The 24,783-nt window shown below is 41.4% G+C and overlaps 1 protein-coding gene across 4 annotated transcripts in view; it reads right to left on the bottom strand.

Moving 5' to 3' along the window:
• The window catches only part of CACNA2D3 (calcium voltage-gated channel auxiliary subunit alpha2delta 3), an 866,452-nt gene that overhangs the window by 221,459 nt on the left and 620,210 nt on the right, over window positions 1–24,783 (bottom strand). For 2 of the 4 annotated variants that reach the window (XM_045493218.1, XM_045493221.1), the window contains 2 exons: window positions 19,831–19,848; window positions 403–474 (listed from right to left, as the gene is read on the bottom strand). The exons of 1 other annotated variant lie outside the window; for it this stretch is intronic. In XM_045493218.1, coding sequence (XP_045349174.1) covers window positions 403–474; window positions 19,831–19,848 — 90 coding nt within the window. The remainder of the gene's footprint in view (window positions 1–402; window positions 475–19,830; window positions 19,849–24,783) is intronic. One more of the 4 variants, XM_045493219.1, reaches the window with a different exon arrangement.

Raw genomic sequence — 24,783 nt, 5'->3', positions numbered from 1 at the left:
AGGAAACGTTGTCCTAGCGACGCCTTGATTTGGGGCTTCTAGAATCCAGAATGATGAGAATAAATTTCTATTGTTATAAGCCACCCATTTGTGGCCCTCTGTTACCACAGCCCAAGGAAACCAACACAAGGCTGGTCACTATAAATCGGGGAGGGGTCATTCGATTCTCTCTGGGTTTTTCCTTCCTCTGGTCATTGTTCACTTAACTTTGGGAAAAGTGTTGCATCCTGTAACATGACACCTGCCGGAATTCCTCTCATCTATTCTTGATTAAAAGTGAGGACAAATGATATATCCCCTATCCTTAACACAAATAAAGAAAGGTCACCAGGGCTTGAGTCAGAGGGTATCTGAGATAGCAACCCTCTTAGCATCAAGCAGGAGCACAGCCGCTGTACTCACGGTTTCGTTCTGCTTACTAAACACAGGCATGGCGACCGTGGTCATCAGGACGAGGCCCTGATCATCGGCAAGCTAGGTGGAGAGAAAAGCCAGTTACCTGGGAATGATCTGGAAACCACAGATGGCTGGAGGCCATGGCCCTTGACTGTCTCATCCTTTCCTGCCCAGGGGCCACTGGGAATGGACCAGTGCCCACTCAAGCCAGTAGCCTAGAAGAGAATGTAACATCTCTCTACTCTGACTCAGAGATAAGGATCTCAGTCCATGGCTGCAGAAACAAAGTCAGTCAGTCGCCATGGATCAGTCCAGATATCTATTACCGTATTCAGCCATTTGGGTTCAAATAAAGCCTTGTTTGGATCATAGTGATTCATTTCATTTTATTACCACAGATTGATTTTATTCTTTTATACTGCAGATGTTTATGTGCAATATGTGCAATATGAATGCTTCTCCTTAATCTGAAAATTGAGGATCAGAAAACACGAGCATAAGGGTTTTATGAGTTGCCCCTGCTGGAAACAATGGAATCTGGAATCATTTATTCCCCCCAAGGTAGCCAAGTCAAGGCCTTTTGGTAGCTCTACACATCTCTGTGTGCCAGTCCCAGACAGAAAACAAACAAAACCAAAACACAAAAATAACTTGATCATCTGATCTCTCAAATCACTGCTAAGAGGCTAACATTTCTCCTGAAATAACAACCCTTGAAATATGGCAAACAATACACTTCTATGACCATCTGAAGTGCATACAAATGATTGAGACCCACCGTCACATCTGCTTTTCACATCATGTTGGGAGGCAGGCAGAAACCCTTACCCTGCCTTAATAACAGATGGGGAAACAGAGTCCTGGAACACAGTAGGCATTGGTCCAAAACAACCCTGGTTTTAATTCTCAGCTTTGAACCTTATTAACTGTATTTTTTAAGCCTCCATGTCCTCATATGAAATAATGCCAATTATTCCCCAGCATTGTTGCCATGATGATAAAATGTGAAACTTCCCAGCATTGTACCTGGCATAAGGACATGCTCGAAGGATGCTGGTTTCTTTTCCCTGTCTGAAGGTCACATGGCTAGTAAGTAGCAGAGTCCAAAGTGAGATCAAGGCATGTGACACTTCTGACAGGGACCAAAATTAGGATGGAAAAGTCTGGTGGGAGAAAGATCCCTTCTGGTTTCGCAGTCCATTCTAGCCTCAAATGAAGCAATCTGTGAACGAGAATCCACTATCTTCAGTTTACGGTGCTTTCTGATGTGTACTTCTCCACAGCTTAGTTCCACAGAAAAATCAGGTATTATCCCCTCAATCTTCTTAGGAAGAGGCATTTTATGGAGAAGATTCTAAAATCTAGGGGCTCCCAGGGACTGAGGTCTCCATGGACTGGCTGGCCTTTGGAGAAAAGGTCATTAAACTCAGTCCATCTTCCACCAGTCTTGTTCTTCCAATAGATTCCTTGAGCTATAGGGTCTCAGCACTTGCAGTGTGGTTCACAGAATATCAGCAGATTTAGTGTCTTAGAAATGAATAATCCTGAGCCCCACTCCAGACCCTCTCAATCTGAATCCTTATTTTGATAATTGGTATCCACATGAAAATTCAAGGAGCATTATTATAGGGCAATCCTTTTTTACCATCAATACTCATGATAGCCAAAGAGAAGCCTGTAGGAGTAGAGAAGAGCTCCTAACAGAGACATATGGGGCCATGTTCTGGGTTTACATCTCCAAGGTGGGACCTGTATTCCTCCATTGCGAGATGAGGCAAGAATCTCATGTTCGCTCAAGGACTAGGAATTCCTGGCGTGACGGTTAATTTTATGTGTCAACTTGGCTAGTCCACAGTGCCCATCGTTTTGGTCAAACACCAGTCTAAATGTTGCCATGAATACATTTTTTAGATGCGATTAAGCAAACTCTGATAAAGCAGATTACCCTTCATCCTGTGGGTATGTCTCATCCATCAGGTCAAGATCTTAGGAGAAAAAACAAGTCCCTCATGTAAGGAAGAATTCTGCTTGCCTACTACCTTCTGATGCAAGACTGCACCAACCCCTCCTGCCAGAATCTCCAGCCTGCCAACCATCCTACAGATTTCAGATATGCCAGCCCCCACTATCGTGCAAGGAAATTCCTTAAAATAAATCTCTCCCCCCCCATACAGATGATATATATCCTACATATAGAAAAAATAACTATCTATCTATCTATCTATCTATCTATCTATCTATCTATCTATCTCCTATGGTTCTATTTCTCTGGAGACCCCTGACTGATACACATGGTAATCATGTAATCTATTATTTGGGGCAGCCTAATTTGGGGGTGAGAATAAGAAAACAAACTTACTACTATATCATAATATTATTAACTAAATAATATTGACCATGAGATGGTAATGACAGTTTGTGAAAACATGGTTCCAACATCTTGCTAAAAATACTTAAAGTATCTATGGCCACCACTGGGGGTATGGAAGGCCATTTTCAAAGGCAGAACCAACACACTATAAACATCTCTCTTAGAATCAGAGATCTCCCATATTCCTCCTCCTTGATTAATCCTTAATGCTATACAGAAAACTGATTTGAGCTGATCCATAACCCTGGGCAACTTCCACTTTGCAATTCAAATCAAAATTTCAACTGATGCCAACATGTATCATGGATGAAATCAAAACACACCATTGACAATAATGAGAAATGAAGCTTTTTCCTGCAACCAGTAAAAATCAGTTATAAATCACTGGTAATTGTTCTGGCACAAATACAAGATCGTGGGAAACTGACTTCAAAATATTAAGTCAGAATACAGTATCAGCGTCACTCAGAGGCTAATTCTAAAAGTAATTACGGCCTGTCATTACCTTAAAAAAAATCCCCATAATGTTGCATGTGAAAAACCATTCATTTTTTAACCAAACCCTGGTAAACAAAGGAAATGCAGTGATCTCGGTCTAGCCACTATCTGTGAGCATATGTACTCTCTCCCCGGTGTAGTTATGGCCCAGATTTGGACTGGCTTGGCAGAACCCTAAACTGTAGTCTACTTGATGTATATAGCTCACCAGTGTGGCCACAAAGGCTGGCGGGGCCTGGAAATATCACATGCATGACACTAAGATGTTCCTCTGCACCCACCAGCTCCATCTCTCCAGTCTCCACAGATCTGGGGTCTGCGAATCTTAAACTGTCATGGAGAAGAAAGTTAATTTGTGCTGTAAGCACTTTATGATTGAAAGGTATTCTATAGTCCTGCCATAGGAAATAGCAGCCATTGGCAAACGCTTTTTGTCCAGACCACCAAGCAGGAGTTATGCAGCCAGCCACAGCCAGACACCCTCTGTCCCCACACACTAGGGGGTCCTTGCTTTTCTGTGGCCCCCTAACCTGTAGTGGCTGCTGAGGCAAGAGCTGCTTCTGATTCATACACATGGCTTCCAAGAAAAATGCAGATGTAGAGTCAACATTCATTTTCCAAAGGGTAGGAACGGGAGAGAGAGGTCACCATGGTCCATCTGGGAAAAATCCCATTAACTCAAGTCCAAGTGGGAATCCTAAAATGAACTCCCATTCAATTACATTTGCCCAGGCTTTGAACGGGCCTCTGAAATGCTTGGTTTTGGTGCTCTGTTGTATAATAAGTGTATATTATTCCATATCCTTCATTTCCTATGCTACATAATGGGGACCGTTCTGGTATCAAAGGAAATGATGAATAATAATACCGAACATCTGGTTTATAAAACACAAACTTGCTCAACAGATTGACTGCTTCCTGTCAGCTTCCCAAGTTAATCATACATGTGGGCTCGTATGAATATGCATTTGGATTCATGTGTGAGGTACATGTAGTGATGCCAGTCTTCTACGACTAATGCTTGATTAGTTTCCCACCAGTGGCACTAGCTGGCAGTGCAGACAAGTCTTGGGTGTGGCCCCAGATAGAATAACCACCAGAGTTCTGGTCTATTGCTGTTGCTGCTGGTCTACTCATTGATTCCCTTGACAAACATTCCTTGAGCATTGGCTTATGGGCCAAGTTCCATGCCATGTGCTGGAAGATACCTAGGCATGAGATAGAGGTCTTACTCTCCAGGGACCCTAAGTCTTCCAGAAGAGACAGAAAAGCAATGGGACAGTGGGAGAAGAGCTGGCTGAGGTGGCCACAATGGGTCTCATTGCATGAGCAGAGAAGCTATCTGCTTCAGGACTAGCCTGGACTGAAGTAAAAATGTCCAGCATTTACTGATGTCTGTCAGGGTTTATGTGACAGATTCAGAATGCTTCCTGAAATTCAGTTTAACAAAACCAGGCACAAATCTCTGCTACATAGCAGTTTCATCCAGTTGCTTTGTAAGAATATGTATCAGTGGAAAAATGAAGGGGGAGACATTTTTCAAAACTGCCCAGTACTTTTTTTTTCTTTTTTCCCCCTCAAATACTACTCCCTTTCTTTAGAGAAGTCCTCTACATCCCTTTCATCAACAAGGTTCTCTTGGCAACTAATGTTTCCCATCCTACATGTCACTGGGCATGGAGCTGAGGCTGAGCCAACCACGACACTACACACACAATCACACACACACACACACACACACACACCCTGCCGAGGCCACCTGGTTTGTTTTTTTTTTTCCTCCAACATGGAGCTAATAGGAGAAACTCTCTACTTCCCTTCGTGGATAGTTATAAGAATGTAAGACTGACAACCATGTCCTTTCCCCATAGAGAAGGGACTGAGAAAATAAAGAAACAAAGTCAACCTAGAGACAGGAGGAGAGGTGTGTGTGTGTGTGTGTGTGTGTGATGGGGGAGAAGGAGAGGCAGAGAGGGAGAGGGAGCAAGGAAGAGGGACAAGGAGAGAGGGAACCAGTCCCTGGATGCCTTCATCCCTAAGCTCAACCCCATTCATGCTATTTTCCATTACTGGCGTCCCTGGGGCAATGTTTTGTTTTTGCCCAAGTGAGTATGGATTGGATTTGTAACTCTAATAACAGAAGAATCCTGACTTGCACAAGTGCCAATATTGACTAGAGAAAAACCTAGGTAGCTACAGATACTCAGTGAAGTGGTCCCAAGTACCTTGTACAACCCACACAGGGAGACACTGCAGAGGCCGAAAGGGCCAAAGGAAAGACAGTCCCAATATGATGAGTGGCTGTGTGTCCTTTCCACAAGGGAGGAAATGTAGGTATCCCTAAAGTACCCAAATACTGAATGGCAATAGGCAGTAATGGGTAGCCATCTGGGGAAATGATGACTCTTTATGATGGTATAAAAACTATTGTCATTGGGATTTTGTGTAAAACTTTCATAACAAATAGACGTTTGCCTGCTTTGAGAAAAGAGCCTGCGTGAGAAGTTGCAGAACCAGACTCTGCTTTGACAGAGTTGCAAGAACCCACTGAGAAAGAGGACAGGAAGGGAGGCAGGTTGCAGGCACTGCCGGGCCCTGGCAGGGCCCTTTCCATTGGGACAAGTTGTGGCTCCAGGAATGTCTGGGCATCCATTTGAAAGACACCTGTTATGCTGTCTTCTTCATGTCTCCACTCACAGGAAGCTTGCCAGGATCAGTGGCAGGACTCTGAGTCCCCTGCAGCTAGAGATCCCTGAGGGTGAGTGCCAAGCCCTAGAGGAAGGAGGAGACCTGGAAATTGGGCTCTATAAGGCATTTGAACAAGTGAAGGGCAGTCCTCAAATGGGCTGCCAGGTGGTTTTCAAGCACAGCCCCCTGACATAGCTGCTCAGCCCTGGAGGCTTGGGCTCAAACAGAAGTTGGTGCAGAAATGGGGAGCTCAGCTCAGGAAAAGAATGGCTCTAAGCCAAGAACAAAGGCCAACTCACCAACTCTTCTCAAAGATTATATTTCTTCTATACTTTGCCCTTCTTATGTTTGTGTTTTTCTTTTTCATTAAAGCCAATCAACATATTGACTATGTTAATGGAGTACCTGATATAAATGTATACCCTAATAACAGACATTTTATATATGTGTACATAATTTGTGAGTACACAGCTACATTTCTGCTGTGTCTTCCTTCCAACACCTGGGATGAACACCAACTTGCACTCCATGAAGGGACACTGTCACCATCTAGTGGCAGTCAGGGTGAATTACAGGCACAACGTCCTGGGAGATGAGCCATTTCCAGAGTGTAGTCTTTCAATAAAAATGTATTTAAAAGGCAGGCAATGTCACTTAGTTCCCCACTCAGTGGAAGCAAAGATAGCCTGTCTCAACTCATGGTTCTGTTAATAACCTCCACCTTGACAGGGAAAAAAATAGTACCAAGGTGGAAAAACAAAGCTTTGTACATCTTTAAATAGAAGATGAAACATTTTAAAAGACAAACTATTGATTCTTTAAGGTGTATAGGATCTGATAATGTGCCAAGGGAGTGAAGGAAGGGGGAGGTCTTCTCTCTCCTCTCTCCATGAGCTTAAGTTTACCAATGACCTAGGAATCCCCAAGGGCCACTCTTTCAGTAGCACATGATGGGGGGCAATGGGAACAAGATGGGAACAGACGGCAGCTATGTCCTCAGTTTTTACTGTGGAAAGTTTGTCTGTAGATAGTAGAAAACCACCAGAAAAACACTTTGTACAAATTAGTGAGAGCACCAGGGAGGAAATCGGGGAAACACAGATCCGGAAAAGGATATGTGAGCAGAATATGTGGCCATGTAGAGACCCTCCACGGAAACAAATCCCTGGGCCTTCCTTTTTATTCCAAGACCAAAAAGTCCTCTATACCTACCCTTTCAATGCCTGCCTATGGCCCCTCCCCCAATTCTCCCACTCCTTCCCTCATCCCAGCATCCCTTATCTCTAATATTGAACTGAGATTGGGGGAAAAAAATCTAGTATGAGCCACACTCAATGATGGGTCTTAACTACTGTCCTGGATACACACCTCCTGCTGGAGATGCAGACACTTTACAGAGGAAGAATGAGTGAAACCCACTGAAACATGAAAACTAAACCCTATTGGTGCATCTTATGCTTGAAAAGGGTGCACGGTATCAGCATTACCTGTTTGGCTGATGTTAACATCATCTGACTCCGTGAATGTTACTCTTATTTAGATTTCCACAGCTGTTAGTGATAGTCATTAAATTTACTGGCTGTTTCAATAGTGACCAGTTTTAAATGAGAGGCTTTACACATGTATACATATTTAAAACTACAATTGTTCAATAATCTAAAATGCCATTTTGAAATGAGAAGAGAAAGAAAGAATAGCTTGTTTCTGTGATAAAGCCAAGATTTCTAAATCACCTTGCTGTACCTATGTATCTTTGATCTTTTTTTCTGTAAATATCTTCTTTGTATGGTTGAAAATTTTAATAAAAGGAACATTCCCATGAATTTTCATATACATAAAGCATTTTATAAATAAAATCACTCAACAGCATGTTTGCAATGAATATTAGTGCCTTAAAATAATAATAATAACAATAGTAATAATCCTATTCAAACAAATCTTTTTTATAAAGATCAAAATACTCCATTAAACAAACCATGGTAACACTCTGACATGAAAATCCTATGAGAATAAAGTTTTTATATTCTGGGTTAAACATATTATGCTTGATTATAAGTATTTTAGATGTTCTTTATAGTAAAAGGTTTACAAAAAGCAGGCATTACTATTTTTAATTGAAGGAATGGTTCTTTCAATGTAAGCGATATGAACTGTCTGCCTTTTATGATACTATGCATATGAACTGCTTCCTTTTTAAAATCTAGACGATTTTAAGAACACCAATCATTGTTTAGATTCTCATTTTGCACTGGCATCTTTCAACATTTTTGTAAGATGCATGAATCCTAAATAACATAAGGCATTAAAAAAGTAGCAGTGGAAAATAAAAAGAAATAAGTCAATCTTCCAAGTCACATTTCCCCTTGCTTTGCATTTGATTGTCTTGGTAAAGTGCAGTCACTCAGTCCTCAAGAATGCTCCACCAATGACATTTTCCTTTTAGCCGAGACATTTCTGCTTCTTACTGAATCATTATTCCTTGCATCTGAGATTTGGAGACCCTGAGTTCTTATGAGATTTATTGCACTTTAAGTTGTCTCAATACAAAAGTCAACAGATTTCCCTCTTTAAACTTTGCATCTTGTATGAACTCAATTGTTGAATTTGTCCTCTTTTTCTTGTTTTAACAACCTGAAGACAACTTTGTGAGAGATAGTGCTGGATAATGATGGAACATCTGTATGATAATCTCAAAATAGTGGTCTTCTAATAAAGTTGTTATTATTTGGGAAAATTTTTATGTTGTTTCTTCTTTTCCCAACATTTCTGAGATATGTCATTAAGCAAGGAATATGTTTTACGAGTAAATATCTAAACAGAGGGAAGATGTGGTCTTTGGCCAGGGACACCCACGGGCCAGAGAATAAGTAAACCCACGGGCAAGAGAATATTACACATCAACGTATCTGAAAGCTATTTTATGAAACCGCTTTGTTTATTAGGGTACAACACGTTTATTTCAAGAATGCTCCAGAATAATGACAATAAATATTATCATAGGGCACTGGGTTTTGGCTAATATTCACGATAAGCTTTGACACATATCTGACCCCGCCCCCCCATAGCTGAGCATTTATATTTTCACAAACGTGGTTTAGACACCTCCCAAATAGATGCCTGAAAATGCAGTCAACTCTTGGAGCTTTGGGCCCCTGGGATAAAACCTTCCTCTTGTTTAAAGACCCCCTGAAACGTCGCTTCCTCCATAAAACCTTCCCTAACGAAGTGGAAATGGGAACCAGATGTTCTCAAACTTCACTACAAAGATAATCATATTTATTCTACAACCTAAGATACCATCTAGGACCAAATTTGTGCAAACTGTTAATACAGCAGTTACTGAACACTGTAGCTAGAAGAAAAACTGAAAATTCGGTAGAGCTTGTAAACTCCAAGGGCAGAAGTTGGGAATGATCCCTTTTTTTATCCATAGCATTCAGCACAGATATGGTATATAAGAAGTGCTCCGTACATGATCCCAGAATGAATTTATTTCAACCCTGCCCTTTTATTTATTTTATAAGCGAGGTCCAAGGGGGAAAAGAAGTCACAGAGAATTGGTACCAGAATGTGGACAAGACAGTCCTTCTATATTCTGTGGCCACTGCTCGCTCATGGCTCCTTCACTCAGTATCTTTGTGCACTGTGCCTGTGCTCGTGTGGTGACAGACTATGAGCTTACATGCTGCCGCTGCTACTGGTAGGGATGGAATGTTCGTGATGTCCAGCCAATGCCACAGAGATAAAAGAAAATATTTTTTTGTTTTCTTTTTTTCTTTCTTTCTTTCTTTTTTTTTTTTTTTTTTTTGGTAACAGCTTAGTTGAACACTATGACTTCCTTGGAAAGCAGCACAGAGAGGCGTAATGAGCTATAGATGCACCTGGAATTAAATCCCAGAGCAGGTTACCTAAACTTATGGAGTCATTTTTATTTTTATTTATACATCCTTCCATCCATCCATCCATCCATCCATCCATTCATCCATCCATCCATCAATATCTATAGCCAAGCACAGATTGCTATTACCAAACATTGCTTTAAATGTTTTTATATTTACATAGCCTTAAATTTAACCCTGACATAGACCTTGCAAAGTGTCCATGCCCATTTTGTGGCTGAAGAAATAAAGGCACAAAGTACCTTGCACCAGTTCACAGAGAGCAACAGGTTGGGGATTCAGGCTTTGGCCCAGGTGATGCTAGAGGCCCTGTCCCAATCACTGTGCCCTCAACTTCCTTTCTGTAAAGGACAAAGACAAAGGTTGTGTTTTGCCTTAAGGAGACTGGAGTGCAATAAAAGAGGCAACCACACTAATCATCACTAAAGCAGGAATACCCTCCATAGTTCTGGGGAGGAATAAGTGCAATTATAGATTTAAAGCACCCAGTACAGTGCCTGGCACATCCAACAAATGCTCTCCTAAGGACCATTCTTGGCTAGGGGAGAGAAGTTCATTAGCTTCTTCAGAATTCAGCCACTGCTCTACTGAATTAGAACTCCATCCATCTCTCCATTTCAATTGCACAAACACAATAGAAAAATATTACTCCTTTGTCCCATGACAGAACATCACGACTTTCATAGCTAAACAAAATGCCTCAGAACGCTGTTGGGGGTGGCGGTTATTGTAATTGTAAACATTGAAGGAGGTTAGGAAGGAAGCATACTGGGAAGGAAACTGTCAGGAGGAAGGGGCTGGGGAAGAAGGAGACAGATGCTTCAGAAGCACCCAGCCTCCAAATGATCTACTGTGTCCCAGGCCTGGGCAAACATGGATGGGGCCAATCCAAGCACAAGGGTTCATGATTCAGCAAGTGGTTCAATTCTGTGAGTCATTTCTGGAAAAAGAAAATCCATACCATGGCATTAGTCCTTTGCCTGACATTTTTCTACTTTATGAAACTAGGTTGGGTTTTCCAAAATCCTTCCAGTTAATTTGAAGGGATAAACATCTAACTTTCTGTTTGTGAACTTGCTAGTCGTGTTGCTGTGCAGGATTGCACAACTGCTCCAGTTTACCCCAGAGGGCATTTCAGTCGACTCCTTTGGCATGAGTTGTCTGAAAGCTCGCACAGAGCCATCCCTGCAGTTCTCAGGGAACCGGGCTACATTTGGGTTTGTAATGAGTATACATCCACTAATCTGGGGTCTGACCGGCCAATAATGTGGAAAAGGGATCAGGCAGTTGAACTATGACCAGGCCAACTAAGTGACTCAGTTTAGAAAGATAAACTGAAAAGACAGTTGTTTCATTAAAATTAAAATTAAAATTAAAATCAATTTTTATGGGCAGAAACAATAAACAATACAGGTAGATAAATTCCGCAGGCAAAAATTGTAATGGTTGGTATCAAAACATTATGCCCCTAAAAAGTAAAGAAAGTGAAGGCTATGCCTATGAGTGTATAGTGTGTATGTGTGTGTGTGTCTTTTCTCTTGAGTGATACATGGCATTTTTGTACCACACCTGCCACACAGGAAATCCTTACCTGTGAGGACCCACCAAGGGAAGTTAGCATCAGTGACTTGGCATTGATTTCATATAGACTTGGCTTAGATTTACATTTTGATATAGATTTGGTTTCCAGATGAATAATTGAATTGTATTGACTTTCATTAACCCTGTGTTGGAATGGTGTTCTTTACTGGGCCTTCTCTCTCACTTCCTCTTTCCTATAGAACTAACGGAAACATAGTAACACAACCAGAAAATAAATGATTTTCTGATCTAGTCCATACTCTCTGGGCTGCTGATTCTTTCCTTCATTCAGGTATTCCATGAAGCTGCCCCCTAAATGATACTCTCTCTTCTGGGGCCTTGACCTATAAAGTGTACATTCATATGCTGCTTTCAAGAAACACATCTAGTGTGTCAAGTGATAGATACAGTTGTCCTAAATCTACCAATAAATACAGAGGAGACCTCAAAACAGCAATTCTTTGAGCTCATTATCACCTTTGGGTCAATAAGTATGCCCTGTGGGATGGCATCTAGAAGCAAGGAAATCAGAACATCAGGTGTCCTGTGATATCCTCTCTTGAAGAGGAAGCATAATGTCAGTTATGGTGACATTAATGCCACCATAGCCCACTTCATTGGCTTTTTTTAAATAGCTTTTCTCAATCGTCTGCCTTCCTTTCTATGTAGAAGGAAAAAGAGTGTCTATACTTGAGGAGGTGAGAACTCTAATGAAAACAATTTTTTAAATTACATCGTTTTTACTCAGATGTTTCTTCAATTTTCGAAAGAAAAGGCTGTTTCATCTTAGTAATGCTATCAGTAGAGTTTGTATTTTTCCACATCTCAAGACAGCCCTATTTTATAGTTGTGCTTGATTTAAATAAATAGTAGAAAACATTCACATACCTTAAATACATGAGAATTTTTTTTTTAATTTTTTTTTCAATTTTTTTTTCAACGTTTATTTATTTTTGGGACAGAGAGAGAGAGAGCATGAACGGGGGAGGGGCAGAGAGAGAGGGAGACACAGAATCGGAAACAGGCTCCAGGCTCTGAGCCATCAGCCCAGAGCCTGACGCGGGGCTCGAACTCACGGACTGCGAGATCGTGACCTGGCTGAAGTCGGACGCTTAACCGACTGCGCCACCCAGGCGCCCCAATGAGAATTTTTTTAAAGAAGAATTTGAATTCCTAAGACACTAAACATGAAGTCTGGGGCTAGAAAACATTGAGATAGTAGGGATTTTTGAATCAACTCTTGGTTCTTGGCTTTACAAAAATATCTACTTTTTTGCTCGTTTTTAGAACACCAGATTACATCGGGGTTTCAAAGCCATTTCTGCTTTATTTGTATCAAATCTGTCTCTCTTAAACAACGTATACTATTAGCATAATGGGTAGTATTGCTTCTGCCATGGCCAGCCCGCCTTCTGGTTGGGTAGTCAGTGTGGATACCCCTGGCAAGCACTGTTCATGTGCTTCTCAGGAGAGTCCTGCAAAGGGGATGTTTTCACCCCATCATGACAAGGAGAAAACCAAGGCTCAGGATGATGGTGTCCTGGTCCCAAGGTTCCCAGGCAGAACTGACAGGGCTGGGCCTCACCTCCATCTTCAGCTGACACTGAAGCTGGTCTTTGGACAATTGGGCTCTCTTCCCTCTGCCATAAGCTTGCAATGGCCCCATTCTGTCATGCACACACACCACTAAGGCCTGCACTGTGCAGTAACAGCACTCTCCAAATAGCAACCGGGGCAGAAGTCACCCTTACCTGCTCCATTTTTCGCTTTTGAAAGCCAAGGGAGTCTTTCCTTTGAATCAGCCCTGACTGAAGCATGAGTAGGACAGGCAACACCTCCAAATGAGGTTTGTAGAGGGTTGGTAACCCCCAGGGTTCAACCATGCACCTGCATTTCCTTGGATTGCCCAGACTCAGATCAGTGTTGCTCTAAGTATCTGATATGGACGGGGCCTTTGACTAAAGATCAAAAATGACTTCTTTCTGTTAGAAAATGAAGATTTTTGATAAACAAAGGCACTTTTTAGATTGTCCCATGTAAGACAACACATCATTGATAAACTGTCCGTCTTCTGTTTAGAGCTGTTTGTACCAAGAATCAATGTAATTGTTTGTGTGTTTTTAAAACCGAGTTTGGATTTCCCAGTTTTTTATATGTTCCTGGAGTGAGTTAGGTTTACCAAACAATTATTAGGCTAAGCCTTATTCGTCCATTTAATATATTTATGAATAATGCATTTAGTTCACTGTTATTATAAATATAGCTAATTACTTATAAAAATACATGCTCACCGCACAGAGTTTGAAAATGTATCAAGAATAAAGCAAAATAAATACTGTTCTTCTCCCAAGAGAGAATATCCCCTATTAGACATGCCTATGCATTTCTTTCCAATTATGTTTTTTTTTTATTTTGTTAATGTTTATTTATTTTTGACAGAGAGAGAGAGAGAGAGAGAGAGCAGGGGAGGGACAGAGAGAGAGATGGAGACACAGAATCTGAAGCAGGCTCCAGGTTCTGAGCTGTCAGCACAGAGCCTGACACGGGACTCCAACTCACAAACCATGAGATCATGACCTGAGCTGAAGTCAGACACTTAACTGACTGAACCACCCAGGCACCCTTCCAAGGATGTTTTGTACATCTGTATGTTTATACACACACACACACACACACACACACACACACACACACACACACAGCATAATGTACATAAAATGTTATATTCTGATTTTAAAATAATTTGTTTCTTACATTACTAAATTTCATTTTGAGCACAATTTTACAATGGCTACCTATCCTTTGGAACCTCGGTAACTTTTGTCACCACTTTCCTATTGCTGGGTATTCTGGCTCTTCTTTTCCTCAATATAGATAAAATTGCAAGTCACTGACCAATTTAGGTTAGATTCTTTCTACAGAAGAGGATTACTGGGTCCAAGCCTGCAAGTGTGAAAGTTCTTTATATGTACTAGCAATGTATTCTTGGAGGTTTTTTGTTTTGTTTTGCTTTTTTGTTTCTAACCAATTTTTATGCCTAACAGTGTAAAAGTTAAAAACTAAAAAAACTATTTTTTCATACTGAATTCTGGTTCTTACCTTGCTTTTATCCTTATTATAAATTATAACTTTCCCATGAAAGTTCTAATATACATGAACATGGGATGAAACCTGAATATTTTTTCCAGATACATAACTAAACACATTATGAGGTTGTTTAAAATGAGCCAATTAGCTTTTGAAAACAAGAAATGCAAATAAGCCTCCTGCTTCTGAACGGGGGACCCCATGGTCCCCCATTGGCCCACATGGGACTTCAATTGGAGGAGCTCTTATATGCTGCTCTGCTGGCCATCCCAACCATTGGGAAGCCATGCACTTTGAATCTGAGCATCTTGGATTCCTGTATTTATAGTTGCAAACACAGAGTTGGAGAGGACCACGGGAGAGTGGTTGGCCAAGACTCCCATGGGTATGAAACTGGCAGAGTACATCTCCTTCCTCAGCTGGTCTGGACTGCCACAGATAAACCCACACAGAACTACAGTGGGGAACAAACTACTGGGTTCTGTGATCACCCTTCTGGTTCAGCAATATGCTGTGACTCTGATCTCCACAGAGTTCCATCACACTGGATACGGGAAGTGGCAAGGCTTACTGTGGTTTCTGCTTCCCTTTCCTTATTCACAGAATGGATCTACCAATGTCAGTGGTAGCCCACCGTGCTACCATCTTTCAGACTCAGCGTTGTCAATCTTGCCAGCCCCAGCTTGGGAATACATACAAAAGATGCCTGTACATGTTCCTCTAAAACAGTAAATGATAAGGGGGGAAAATAGGGTTATCAAAACAAGATATAATAATTTACACACAAAGCAAGTAAAGGTAAAAGCAAATGAGTCATAAACCAGAACCAACCGTAAACTGTTACCACCTCTCAGTTTTGCACTTCATTTGCATGGATTTTGCCGGTTATATAACTATAATGAAACACTAAAATCACTAGACCTACAGTTCTATGAAAACAGCAGCCTTGCAAACTTTCAATTTTCTATTTTCAATGACAGTTAATTCAACATTTCAAAGTACAGAAGTTAAATGAGGCGGAGAATGATAAATGATGCCCCCGATTGCTGAAATCTGATTACACAGAGATAAGAACAGGCCAGATTCTACTTGCACAAGTTTGTACCTAAAGAACGAGACAAATGAGAGAAAGAAGGGAAAAAAGTAAAAGGGGAAGAAAAACTTGGCAGAAATGAATGCTTCCATTTATCCCTCCTAAATAGAATATAAACAAGGACACAAAGAAAATGCAAATGGATTCAGGATCCCATTGACACTCAGAGGGGGATATTAATAAACCAGTTCCATCCTGAAAGAAAACCCAAAAATCGACCTCCATTTAAGAAGCTAATTTATGCACTCCTGAGTCCTCATACAAGTTAAGCAGCACAGAATATCACAGCAGGCCTAGAACAACAGATCTTGAACCCTGCTGTGTTTGTTCAAGAAGGCAAGTTAAGCTATTCCTAACAGGAAACAAAATATGCAGTCGGGCTATTAAACAGGGATCGTTTTGCCATACTGTGCAGCCCTGAATGCATCAATTGCTGTTCCAAACAGGATTAGAGATGTGGTTTTCTTTAACTATGGTTTTGAGAAAAATGCTTATGCCTGCTCAGAATTCTCAGACGGATATTAACTAATATAGTGCCGGGCAAGACAGAGCACTTTGGAAACCTTCAAGAAACTGTCTCTGGCAAACTCCAAAGTGGTGTGAAAGTAGCACAAAATGAAGGGAAGCAGGTACCGATGTATGGAAAAGTTAACACACGTAAACAGCCAAATTTGGAATTGCCCAAAGAGTATTTTTGCCTTTAAGTATTGAAGGTCTCAGTCTACAGTGATTAATCATGCAGTGAACAACCGATGTTTCGTTCCTATAGATAAAACCTACCTGAATGAATATGCAGCTTGAAAAATGGACTATTTTTGCTATGAATGACTATTGAACGTACATTTGCAAATGGTTTTGGGTAATTTTGCTATGCTATTATTATAAAATAGGACCTCCCAGATGTTTTTGTAGAAGTCAAGAAGTACCATGTAAAGAAAAAAAAAGGCAAACCTTTCTTACATATGGACCTTTCTTCATTGTTCAAGAACAATCAATCAACTGGCTTAGAAAGAGGTTCAACTTCCACTAAAAAGAACAGATTTGTGATGGCTTGAGGGTGTCAGGTCTGTATTGCTACATTGTTTTTAACCAAGACTTCAGGACACTTCACTGCATTTGGTGAAAATATTTAATATTGATCAGGCATTTCACCAGTTACTACTATCCCAATGTGGTATCAGGGATTGAAATTTATGGATAGAGTCTAGAAATTATCTCAGAGGTGCTTAAGAATCACAGGAAAAACAAAAAAAAATTCTTTTTTGCAAGCCACTCTTCTAGAAAATAGTCATAAACTAGAAGATAAGTCTTGAAAGGTCCTCCAAATATCAGAATTATGAAAACCATAACATATAGACAACAATCATTAATGACTACTACACATATGAGGGACACCCAAACGGGACATTTTTAGTGATAGATCAGCTAAGAGATTAAAGTAAGCATGTTTACAGAGACATAATCATTTAAAATATTTATGGAGAAAAGAGTTGCAGATGATACCGAGAGATTCCAACAAAAACACAGCACAAATGCAGACACCATATGGTCCAACGTATGCACCCATGACCTCATGTGAAAAGCAGGCCAAAGACGTAACAGCTGGAGATGTCTCCCCTTTACCCCCAGAACAACAAACTCTTGGGTTTGGAAGAGGCTCATTATAATCATGGCCATGGATGGGTGAAATCTATGGATAATGTCAAAGACTTTGGGAAGGAATCTCTCAAAACAATTGTCCCTGGAAGCCTTTGCTTTGTTGAGGTTTCAAGCCCTATCCGCATTTCCTGCTGACTCCATGTAAAAGGTGAAGTCAGGTAATGCAGAGATTTTAATGAAATAAGAAGAACGTCACATATCTCCCGGGCTCTTTTGTCATCTCCTGATTATTCATCAGGCTTGAATCAGAACCACAAATCACTGCAGAGGCCCAAGACCACCACATCACATATGATCTGCTGCTCCAAATCATACAAAATGGTAATAGAAATTCTAAGTTGTTGAAGGCCAAGACATGCAAATGGTAATAGAAATTCTAAGTTTGTGAGTGTCTAGCATATGTCAAGTTCTATACTGGGCACAAGTAAGAGAAATAACTCTCATAACAAAACTGGAAAGCCAGTCTATCATTCTTGCTAAGTAAAAGAAACCTAAGCTTAGATAAGTTAATTAACTTGCCCATGGTCACAAATGGATGAAGGCTGGAATGGAACCCACCATATTCCTTTGCTGCTCAAGCAGCAAGACAATATTTTGAAGGGGGGTTTGCTGGTGCTCAAAAGAACCCCATCCTTCTTGCAAAGTCCTCTGTACGTGTCACTGAAGTAACACTGGGGAAGGGAGAGGAAGAACATGAGGGGCACGGATACTTCTATATCAGCAACTGAGACTAGAAGCCCTGAGGGAGGATGCCTTCCATCTGCAGTGTGACTTTCCTCAACTGCCCTCACCTTCCAGCCCAGATACCAGAGGTTTACATTGAAACTCCTTCTCCAAAGAGCTGAATTGCCCAAAATGACTCCAAGGAGTTCTGAAATCATTTCACACAGGGCTCTTAATAAATTTTAAGGTAAGTACCTTTCTTAATTTTAATAAAAAGGCAATTTGTAGCAATGGTGAGGAACAGGAGGAGGAAGAGCTATTCCTTGTGACACAGGGCTGCAGAGCAAGTTCTTGGGCAAGTCCAGCATCTTTTGGAAAGGCACTGGGGCATCCTCCTCAATTCGAAGTTTCTATTTGCAGGGCATGTGACATGAGTGACAGAAGGAAAGAGGTCAGGGAGCTAAGTGCTATTGAAGAACCATATGTCCCAACAACCTTTATTCTTACCATATTCTGTGTTGGTTTGTTTTGAACCTTGTTTTAAAATTCCATGGCTGATGGCACCTCATATTCATGAGGAATCTTCTACAACAAAATGCTTCTGCATATAGATCAGATTAAATTTGATGAATAAATGCCAGTAAATTGAGGCCAGTCCAGCTTTAGGCACTGAATTTGGTAAGTGTCTTTGCAAAGAAATTTCAAATGTGGGCAATTAAGAAAGCATGACCTATTAAAGATGCCAATCCTTCCAGATAATGTGGAATTCTGACCATATATTTACCCTGGAAGCTGTTGTTCTACTCAAATACTTTAACTTTTAATGAAGTGTTCAGTCTTTTTGTGATGGCACTGAAGTGTAATCAAACATTACCACAAGCCAAGTCACACACTAGCATGTCTCGCCTTGTTTAAATATCTCAAATATATTTGAGTAATTGTGTAATGATTTCTAGGCCTCTGGTTGTCCATATGGTCTGAACAGACTGCCTTTTGTAGAGCAGTTGTGCTATCTCTCTCAACAGGAAGGAATCAGATCATCTTTGCTCCAAACTGGAAAGCTTGGGAGGTACTGCTTACAGTTCGGGGAGGCGTCTTACCTCAACTCTTGAAACAAAACCAACCCACATCTGGCCCCCAGAAATCACTGTGTCTTCTGGAAATCCTGCTTGTGTTTGTGAAATGTCCCAAAATAATGCAGCAGGCATCATGTGTCATGTTCTCTTCCACAACTGTCCTTAGGATATGATGACATACCATGGGGACAACATAGCAAAGCCAGCACGGCAATCACATGGAATCTTAGTAGACAGAGAATATTCTAGATGGTGGAACCAGATCATCAGACAGACAATGAGGACCAGTGAAAGGGTCTGACATTGGCAAGAACTTTGTTCTAATGCTCTACATGTGGTACAGGTAATGACACAAGCAAAGGAGCTACTGATTTTGCAAATAATGAAACCCAAGAGGAGTTTTCAGAGATTTGCCTTAAGAGCCCAGAATCTAAACTTAGTTACTGGGCCTTAAAAATTTTCACATTAGCTGTATCCCTAGGAAAGTACCTCAGGGAAGAACTGGAATACTATGTTTGGAGGAGTGTGCTAAACTTACTCTTGACCTATTGTTTGAGAATTCTTAGCAAAATGGTTGGGCATAGAGTTGCCCCCAAACCACTGGCCACGAGAGGGTTCTCTGATGGGACTAACTTGGCAGGGAGACAGTGGGCCGATGAATCTGTTGGCCTTTCTGCTCCTGCCCAGCTTCAGGCTTTTGAAGTTGGAAGAGGAAAACCATTTCACTGGTCATGAACAGAACCGAATGCACAAAATCATGAAGACATGCACAGTTCACGAGTTCTGGGGATGACTGCAATGTGATGGAAAAGAGTTTACCTTTTGTGCCTGAGGGAGCTGAAAAATAACGGGAGAACAAAACAAAAAGAAAAACAAGAAAAAAGCAATCATTACATACAAAGTCAAGATTAACTGTAAAACTTCATTTGGTTGCCATTGGAAAATGGAAAAACGAATATTGGGAGAAAAATAGGGAAATAAAACTAAAACCAAGTCATTTTCCCAAATTAAGCTACGGTGCTGATTATTTGACCTGCTATCTGAATCTGTAGTATCAACAGATAATCTGTGAGCACAAGCTTTGGGAGTCGTCATACTCAGGAAGTGAGTTTGGCAACTTCCTGCAACGCTAGAACTGAGGTTCTTCTGTTCAGTGGCCCCAAACACACATTTCTAAGACCCAGTTCCTTCTTCCTGTGCACCAGTGGTTCCCTAGTGGTGAAGGACTGTTTGGAGACATTTGTGATTGTCAAAGCTAGGGAGAGGGGAGGGAGCCAGAGCTATTGGCCTCTAGTGGGTAGAGACCAGGGATGCTGTTAAACATCTTACAATGCACAGGGCAGTCCCCACAACAAAGAATTATCCAGCCCGCATGTCAATTGTGCCAAAGTGGAGAAACCCTTCCCCATGTAAAGGTAAGACAGCTAAAAGCATGTTCTGTTTTTAAAGTCAATTTTTCTTGCTTTGTAACACATTAACTGTTCCCTTTATTGGTGGTTAAGGAAGCGGGCACAAGGATTTGTGCATTTGAAGTAAAGCTAATATTCTAAGAACAACGAAAAGGCAGTCAGTCAACCCATAAAATAAGACATAATAGCTTTCCCAATAGTACAGGCAAGAAACTGAAATGATAGATATGTGGAAAAAGATGAACATTTACAAGACATACTTGTCTACTTTTCAACATTGAGACCATTAGGCTGTGGTTTAATGCCACCAGATTTGTGACTGCCATTCGAGTATGCAGTGTTTTGAAAAGCATTTTTCTAATCTGAAATGGAAATAACATTATCCATGTATTAAATATTGAATCTAGGAGTTACATAGTTTTCAAGACTTCCTTCTCATCATAGAGCCTAACATTTATTGTGTGTGAACTTGTCACCAGGCACGGTGTTAAACATTTTATTTGCATTATCCCACAAATCAAAGTGTCCCAATACTAGGTACCCTTATTATCCCCATTTTACAGATAAAAACAAAATGGAAAATAGAGGGTAAGTCATAATACACTGTCCCACAGATAATAAATTGTAGAGCTGTGCTAACTTTAGAATGTGTAACCCAACGCACACAGTAAAGGCCACACTCGCTAGGAAATGAGATGGCCAACTTTTCTCTGTCTCTACAGAGTTTGTAACATTGGAAGTGCTAGAAGTTTCAAGATAACTAAACCACACATCCTAGGGTCCCATTTGAACCTTTTGTCCTTCCCATTCATTCTGCCCTGGAAAGAATGCTTTCTCTTCATATGCACTAAGACGAGGGCTTCCTACGGCCCTGTGCCAGCGGATGGAACCCAGCAAAGGACAGAGGGATAGACTCATACCAACAAGATGCCTTGTGTCTCAGAGACATCTCCAGAGTGACTTGGAAAATGTCCATAACTCTCCAACACTCATTTTTCAAGTAATTTTATCCCCAAAGGTCTCCCAATTTAAGAAAACAGGAATAGCATAAGCATGCTTTTTTGATTCTTTCCTCCTGGTTATGGTGACCGCTATTGAAAAAGGAAGCTCGTGAGTTCCTCCAGTGTTTCTTAGGGGTTCAGAAAATAGGTATCAAGTGGTGAGAAATTAAGCTGAAAATGAGGAATCACTTCAAGTAAAGTCTCTGAAATATTAAACATTTTTTCATATGACGGAAAAGAAACCTTGGAGACGTGAACATTAAGGGAATGATAAATGCATGTTTCCTTAGGAAAGCATTTGTGTTGAATCACAGCTTGTCACATGAAATTCACGGGGGGCCCTGAGGATTACAAATGTTTGATGAACTGAAAAATAAATACCAAGGTTCAGTCCTGCACAAACTGCCGGACTTGACAGGCCTCTGAAAGGAGAGCTACCCTTTCTCTCTCTCTTTCGGGAAGCTTTGTCCCAGTCAAGCAGGAAACACCTCTTTTTGACTCACCCATTTAAGCACATGGGAAGGAAAATGAGAGACTAGGCCTTTGTGGTGATGTCCTCAGTTTAAGACTGTCCTCAAACTCTCCACAAAACATCTATTTTCCTCAAGAAATAACTCATGAAAACAAAGAGCTACTTTCCTATCGGAGCCTTAAAGGAACAGAAATTACAGCTTGCAGTGCCCTCAACAGGTTGCACCTCTGAGAAGGAGCTTCAGAACAGAACACAACAAATTCAGATCAGATTAGCAACAGTCACAGATGCTACTACTTGGGAGCCGGCTCTCCTGACGGCACATCATGCACCCAACAGTCACAAACGGTATACACAACCCTGAGCTGGGAGCCTGACCAGCTGGACACTGGGGCCTCTGGCTGGAGTCTCGAAGCACGTGCCTTCCAGCCTTTGGCCAGATGCTTGTCTGTTAAAAGGGATGGTGGAAGGAGGGCTGGGAAGTGGGCCAAATCTTGGATGGCCAATAGGTTCTGTCTTGAGAGCCAAGACTGACTGATTAGTAATGGCTGTCTGGAGAGCCGTGTTGAGAAGGATTCTGAAGTTATGTCTGAGTTTTGTTGGAAAGAATGTAAGAGCCAAATGGCAATGTCCTTTGTGGGCTAAAAATTAAGGAATGGCAAACCATATCCCCGGACACGATGATCTCTCAAGGTCCCACAGCACTTTTTTCTTTGTAATTCTGAGCACATCTATGATTTACTTGTACATAATCTATTTGTTTAATGTCTCTCCCCGCTGGGTCACAAACACCATGAAGGCATGAGGGTATTGATCCTATATGTAAGTCCTTATCATGTTTTCTATGCTGTGCCTGTAACCGGTGTTCGCCTTGTTAAAGAAGGTAACGTGTTACTAGGGTATACCGAAGGCAGATGCTAGGGAGAGAGAATTGGGGTAACTGCCTTGGATCCACACAAGCCCCACAAACACACCAAGTTGATAATCAAAGTTGACAGCTTTCAATAGAAAAAGAGATATCTCTGCCAGAAGGGTAGACGTGAACACTCGGATTCCCATATGCCTGACATGGATGTCTGTATACGTGCGGGCTGTCTTCCTGGTCCACGATACACGTAAAACCAGGCTGGGAATTTCTCATCATCATGTGGCCTGAGGTGAGGCAATCTCTCTTTTGCAAAAGCCACCTTGTTAGGCATTGTCAACCAGGCTCTGTGTCTCTGGATCTGTTTCTTCACTTAGTACATAAGGGTTTGCATGGGCAGCTTCAGGTTCCCTCCAGGCTAAACAACCCCAAGTTGTACGATTCTGTATCTAACCACACACACCCTCAAGCCACTTTTTAAAAGGAAGGGGAGAGAAAGAAGCATGCTCTGGGCTCACACATTCCTAGAGAAAAGCTTGGTGTAGGATGCATCCATAGGACACTTGGTCTTTGAATGTGGGAAAACTGAGAAAGCGTCATTCAAAAGAGAATGAAGGAGAGGGAAGGTGATGACGATGAAGGTGGCAGTAATAATAGAATAAGCCACTCTTTAGTGGATACTCTCAGTGGACCAGGTACTTGGTTAAGTGCTTTTTATCTTGAGCAATGTTGGTCCTCACAGCGGACCTCCGGGTTAGATAGTAGTATCATCTTCGGTTTAGAGATGAGAAAACAGATAATATTTAGAAGGGCTAAGTACTTTGCCAAGGTCACCCAACCAGGAAATGCTTGAGCTGGTGGTCAAAGTCAAGTTTCTCTGCAGCCCTGCCTCTGCTTTAGCCATCAGGCTCACAGTGCTTCTTCTCATGTAGGCAAAGGGTATCGGCACTAACCCAAGCTCTTGAAGGACTTAGGGACTTCTCAGGCCATTCCATCTGGGCATCTCCCATACTGGAAAGCGGGATGAGAAATTCCAGCACCAACCCTTATGGGAGAGCCTGGATGGAGACAGAGAATCCAGCTTACCATATTTCTCAGCATGTGGTGCATGATATACCATGAGCATAGATACTTACTATACACTCTCCTGTCGCAGACATTTACGCTTGTTCTTGCCTCATCCTGGGACTCTCCCTCATACCCCTCCCTGCTTGCCTACTTCTCTGGTCAGTTGTCATTACCTCAAAGAAGCTCCATCTGACCTCTTGCATCATATGTCCTCGTCACACATAATACCACATGCCTCCCATTTGCAGTACAGTTACTTACAGTAACTGCCGCTCTGCCCCTCTGTTTTGGTAACAGCAACCAAACATTTAGCCAGAGTCAGCTAAATGACCCTGTAAGAGCTTGGTGTGGCTAAGCGATTCAATCATGGTCAATGAGATATCCATGGATATGACTTTTCCAGATAGTGTCCTTAAAACGACTCCTTCCATCCTGCTGCCAGTAAGACAGATGTGATGGCTGGTACTCTAGTAGTTATTCTGGACTATGAGGTTATCTTGAGGATGGAAACCACCCATTAGGATGGTGCGGACAGCAGTAATGACAGGCAATTATAACAGCTATAGCAAGCTATCCACCATTCTAAGTGCTTCAGCTATATTAATTTATTGAAAACTCACAGGAACCTTTTTGGGTGGGTTCTATTATTTCCCCAGTTTTGTAGATGATGAAACTACAAGGTCACATGGCCAGAGAGCAGCAAAGACAGGATTTGAGAAGGGAGACCAGTTCAAAGGACAGCGGACAATCCAGGTAAAAAAAAAAAAATAATGGAGAACCGAATCAGGGTGCTAGTGGTGGAGGTGGCAGTTGTCTGACCCTAGATCTATCTGAAAGTAGAAATGATGGAGACAGAAATGAGAATATAAAAGAAGAGGGGCACCTGGGTGGCTCAGTCAGTTAAGCGTCTGACTCTGGATCCCAGTTCAGGTCATATCTTGAGGTTTGTGGGATCGA

This window comes from Leopardus geoffroyi, chromosome A2 (assembly GCF_018350155.1).
Source record: "Leopardus geoffroyi isolate Oge1 chromosome A2, O.geoffroyi_Oge1_pat1.0, whole genome shotgun sequence".
Lineage (NCBI taxonomy): Eukaryota > Metazoa > Chordata > Mammalia > Carnivora > Felidae > Leopardus > Leopardus geoffroyi.
Note: the sequence above shows the minus strand (reverse complement) of the source record. Positions and strands in the feature narration are given on the sequence as shown.